The sequence below is a fragment of the Nematolebias whitei genome, chromosome 14 (genome assembly GCF_014905685.2).
Source record: "Nematolebias whitei isolate Nwh7 chromosome 14, NemWhi1, whole genome shotgun sequence".
Lineage (NCBI taxonomy): Eukaryota > Metazoa > Chordata > Actinopteri > Cyprinodontiformes > Rivulidae > Nematolebias > Nematolebias whitei.
This window is the reverse complement of record NC_056511.1, coordinates 27,165,348-27,170,656: the sequence shown is the minus strand read 5'-3', so window position 1 is coordinate 27,170,656 and position 5,309 is coordinate 27,165,348. Positions and strand designations below refer to the sequence as shown.

Sequence of the window (5,309 nt, the reverse complement as noted above, 5' to 3'; positions counted from 1 at the left end):
TATATATATATATATATATATATATATATATATATATATATATATATTTGGATTTTTCTACCTGGATTATTGAGCATGCATCAGGATATATATATATATGCCTACAATGTGGCATGGTGTAAAGAGCTGCACACAACTGCAGAGGAAATCATTCTTGGCTGTGCTATACATGCAGTTATGCAGTTTCAGTCAAAGACACTGGCTGCAGCTTGGATTGGAGTGGAGAAAGATTACCCAATGCTAGGACAGAGTCCTGGCCATACTTCTTTTTTCCACATCCTATTTATCTGAGAGGTTTTTCTGCTGTGTCCTCAATCAAGACAAAACACGGATCAAAGCTGGACATTGAAAATGAACTTGAAGTGGAAGTGTCACAACTGCAACCAGGTTTGAGAAGATTTGCAGCAACAAGCAGCTCACACCCGTCACTGAAAACAAGTGACAGTTAAAGTGTAATTTTTGATCAACCAAAATTGAGCAAAGTTGGGGGGTGGGAGGCGCAGAAATTTTCTTATAAACCAAAGGGGGGCCCAGCAGAAAATGTTTGGGAACAACTGTGAAGCAACAGCTCTACTCTGAGTCTGTATTGTTTTAGTTTTTAAAGACATTGTTCAATTTACAGTTAAAACAGACACCTGAGGAGCTGGTCAAAATGTTTTAATAAAAGTCTACATATTTTAATTGGTTTTGTATTTCCTTTTAACCATTTTAGCTTTATGTGTTGTTCAAAAAGCTGACACTTAGATCTGTGCCTGTTTATGTCTTTAGACAATACAATTACTGTGGTTTTATATTATTACTGATCTGATGTGGTGATACAATTAAAACACTAAACTTGTATCATAAATGTGCAGATTAGCTGATCACCCACCCCCAATATACAGTGTATTTTATAATATAATCCTGTGTTTTGATGTAGGAGCCTAAGACCAGGACGTCACCTGGAGAACGACGACATTGTGCCTGAACTGGCTCGAATCCATCCTAGAGAGAGACCGGACTGGGAGGAGACCATTAGTGCCATGGTAGGTTGATGCACTTGCTATTCTAGATGGATCTAACCAGGTCCTCTGGATGGATTCTTCTTTGTTGAAATGTTTAATCTTTTATCCAAAACACTTCAGTCTGAGGAGCTGCAACAAACTCAGTCTTATAAATAACACCTTCTTATAATGGATCAACCAGTTTGCTGATGGCATCCAGAACTAGCTGATAAAGGAGAGCCATCAGCCTAACAATTAGCTATCATTATCTAACTATCTATTAACTATCGTGATTGTTAGTGCCCTGATGGCCACTTGCTATGCATAGAGGGCTGAGTGATACTAGCAATAACAGCATTGTAAGACGGGGACAGTTGGACATTGAGGCTCTGCCCCTGTTTAATGGTGGACAGTTTCTTTTCACAAAGATGGCCTCATTTACTCCTCTCTCAAACCATTGTTCCTCTCCATCAAGGATGTGAACATCTTCATCCCTGAATGAGTGACCGCTGGCCTGGAGATGAGTGTAAACTGCAGATTCCTGGCCTGATGATGTTGTTCTTCTGTGCTGGGACATCCTTTTTGTTGTTTAGTTTCCCCAATGTAAAGCCCCAAGTATACTGCCGCATACGTCCATACGCAGAGGTACGCACGTACGTATGCAGAGGTACGAGCTTACCCCCAGGGCACGTCCGTGCAAAGCTCAAATTTTTACGACCGCATATGCGTACGCGGTGTCGCACAATAAACTGCCCGGCGACGGACTGTTTTGTATGCGACACCAATGTACTTTGTATTAAATTTCCCTTCTTCATCTCTGATCTGGCCTTTTCTTTTGTTTTTTTTGCCAAGAGGCAAGTGATCTCTTCCTCCTCCGTTGATGCCATGACTGAAATGGTGAGAAATTAAGGAATTTGTCAAAAGCGAAATAAACTCAGGTCTAGCATGGCTGCGGGAGGGTCTGGAGATTTCCTGGTGGGCTGGTCTGATGTGTGGGCTGTAGAGCCAGCGCTCTCGGTTTTTATTGTATTTTTTAGATCTTTTTATTAACATAAACACAGAACACCGCTGTGGCTGAGTCTGCCAGCGCTCGCTTTTTTTTCTTTTTTCCGACCTGTCAATCAATCCAGTAGGCGTGTCACCAAATGACCAATCTGCGACCTCAATTTGTCCCGAAGGTAAACGCCGCTTGTCTGTGAAGCTGCTCTGCAGCTGCTCGGGGTGTACGCTGGAGTACAAAGTCTGAACCCTCTGCGTACATTACACGCGTACGTACGCGTGAACGCGGCAGTATACTGGGGGCTTAAGACTGATCATCCTCCTGACACTGAACAGCATACACAATTTTACTCTGTTTGTGCCAGGGGACTGGAACTTTGGGATGGACCAGTCTTGGCCGTAATGTATTTTTGGGTTTGAAAGCCACTGAGATGTGTTTAGAAAATAAACATCTCAGTTTCTCTGAAACTCCTGCAACATATGGAATGACCACTGGCCTGGGTCTGGGTTCTTCCTTTTCCATCCAGAGGACCTGAATTTACGTTGTTAGATTTTTCTACCTGGATTACTGAGCATGCATCAGGGTATTCTAGATTCAGTTTTTATCAGAAACGTCTAATACAGGATGGCTTCATTTTTTTCTTGTCACCTGCCATCAAAAGGCAAAGGTGGACAATAATGTTTTTGCCTGTCTCTGTGTGTCTTTGTGTCTGTTAACAAATGACTTCTTAAATCAATGGAAACCTTTACTGAAACTTGCAGAAATTATTCAAAGGATGTCCAACTTATTAACATTTGAATGAATGAATGTATGAATGTTTGATTTGTTTTATCCATGAGAGAAATTACTTTTTAACAGCAGCAGACACAAAATAAATATATTGTAATATAGCGTTGATTAGTCTCTTTAGAATGATTTTTTTTCAATTAGCTTTGTAGAGATATAGTAGAGTGCTGTATGAATGGGTAAATGAGGACACAGATTGTAGTGTAAAGCGCTTTGAGTATCTTGAAAAAAGTTAGAAAGGTGCTGTATAAGTACAGTCAATTTACCATTTAATGTAATTGTAATGTTGGAGCAGAACCACAAGAATCCAGAGCGGTTTAAAATGTTTTATTAATAAATAAAGAGCTGCCACTCTCAGCTGGTGTTGGTAGACAATGAGCTGGAGCTGTGTCTTGTAAGGCTCTATGGGCCGGAGGCAGAGCGCTGAACAGCACGGAAACGTCACAGAGGGGCGGTGTATGTCGGTGGTCTTGGGTGGGCGATCCAGAGGCAGAGTCGTGGGCAGAAACAAGATTGGCAACAGGATCTGATAAAGGCGACAGTACCAAAGAGCAAGGCAAAACTCGGAGTCCAAAAGCAAGCAGGAAACGGCAGCAAAAAGGCAGATGAGCAGAGGTACAAAAAGGGCAAGACAAAAATCAGAGGTCGAGGGGCAGGCAGGAGACTGTGAACAGGATCAGGATACAAGAGAGAAACGCTGGAAGACTACTCACCAAAGGTTTTCGATATTCTGGCACCAGACTTCTTCTTCTTCTTGTCTTTTTATGGCGGTTGGCAAACAACTTTTAGGTGCATTACCGTACCGCCACCTTCTGGATTGGAGTATGGACCAGATGCTATACTACTATATTATTTTATATGTTATAGCTTTTCTAAATTACCTATTCTTCTCAAATATCTAAATATGCTGGTACAAATTGTATCCCCTGGTGGTCTTTGCAGCAATTCCTTTATCTCTAACTTACTTTTATTTTTATTTAACTCACTAACTAGTAACTCTCTTTCCTTTGCATATTTATTGCATTCTAAGAAAATATGTTTTATTGTTTCTAATTGTCCACAATGATCACAACAGCCTGTAACATGTTTATTGATTATTTTCAGTGTGCTGTTTAATCCCGTGTGACCAAATCTCATCCTCAAAATAATATCGTCTTCTTTTTTTGTTCTATTACATTTCCTGAATTCCCCCACCTTTTTTTGGATTATATAATAAAATCTAGCATTGTCTCCATTATCCCAATGCTCTTGGCATTTCTTCTTAATATGTAACTTTATTATATTCTTAACCTCGTTTTTACTTATTTTAACGTTTAAATCCACACTATTTTTTCTTGTAGCATTTTTAGCAAAACGGTCAGCCAACTCATTTCCCATTATGTGTGCAGGAATCCATATTAGTTTAACCTCTGACCCATATTTATTAATCCTGAAAATTAGTTGAGCTATTTCCAGTATAATGTCTTGTATCTGAATGTACCTCCTGAATACTTATTAATACACTACTTGAATCTGAACAAACTAAAACTTTTTTCCTCTAATTTCTTCAACCCACTCCAAAGCCATAGATATTGCCAATAATTCCCCAGTGTATACTGTTAAATTGTCTGTTATTCTTTTGTTTTTCATAATATTTAATTCTGGAATTACCAAATCTATACCAGTTCTGCTATTTAACATTTTAGATGCATCTGTATAAATCTTGATATATTCTGAGTATTCGTTTCCTATATATTTTTCCACCTCACTACTTTCTAATTCTCTCCCTCGTTTCAATAAATTAAAATCAACTTTGATTTGTCCAAGGACCCATGGTGGGACAACAGGAATAGCAACTGCAGGACTAATATGAAAATTATTTATTCCTATATCTTTAGTTTGATTCAGGATTATCCAACCAAAACTATTAAATTGTTTCTTTTCGTTCTCTTGACAGGGTTGGAGAGTATTTTGTGGAGGATGAGTTTCATTATGTCCTTTAATATTTGCCCAGTATGTTATAGCTATTTGTGTTCTTCTAAGCTCCAGTGGCATTTCTCCTATCTCAACTTGCAGAGCTGAGACTGGAGTTGTCTTCATAGGTCCACAACAAAGTCTTAAAGCTTGATATTGTACTTTATCTATTTGTTTTAATAATGTGTTTGAAGCTGAGTTATATAAAATGCATCCATAATCAAAAATTGATCTTATTAATCCAACATAGATTGTCTTTAACACTTTCCTATCTGCACCCCATTCTTTACCTCTCAGACATCACATTATATTTAGAATTCTTTTACACTTTCCTACTCTTTTATCTATATGTATTTTCCACGTGTTTTTTTTTTATCAAACCAGATGCCCAGATATTTGATTTGATCTACTCTTTCTATATCATCCCCATATAATTTGAGATTCATATTTGTTAGGAGTGCGGGGGGAACCCAGATGTTATGAGACCCAGAACGAGGCAGACACAGGGGAAATACAAAAGAACAGTGTTTATTATGTACAGTGAAATTAAAGCGTCCACAAGCTGCTTCACAGAGGCTCCTGGAAAG

The 5,309-nt window shown here is 38.8% G+C and overlaps 1 protein-coding gene across 1 annotated transcript in view; it reads left to right on the top strand.

Annotated features, from left to right (window-relative positions):
• The window catches only part of arhgap32b (Rho GTPase activating protein 32b), a 468,773-nt gene that overhangs the window by 45,124 nt on the left and 418,340 nt on the right, over window positions 1-5,309 (top strand). The window contains exon 2 of the mRNA XM_037687644.1: window positions 920-1,025. Within this exon, the coding sequence (XP_037543572.1) occupies window positions 920-1,025 (106 nt within the window). The remainder of the gene's footprint in view (window positions 1-919; window positions 1,026-5,309) is intronic.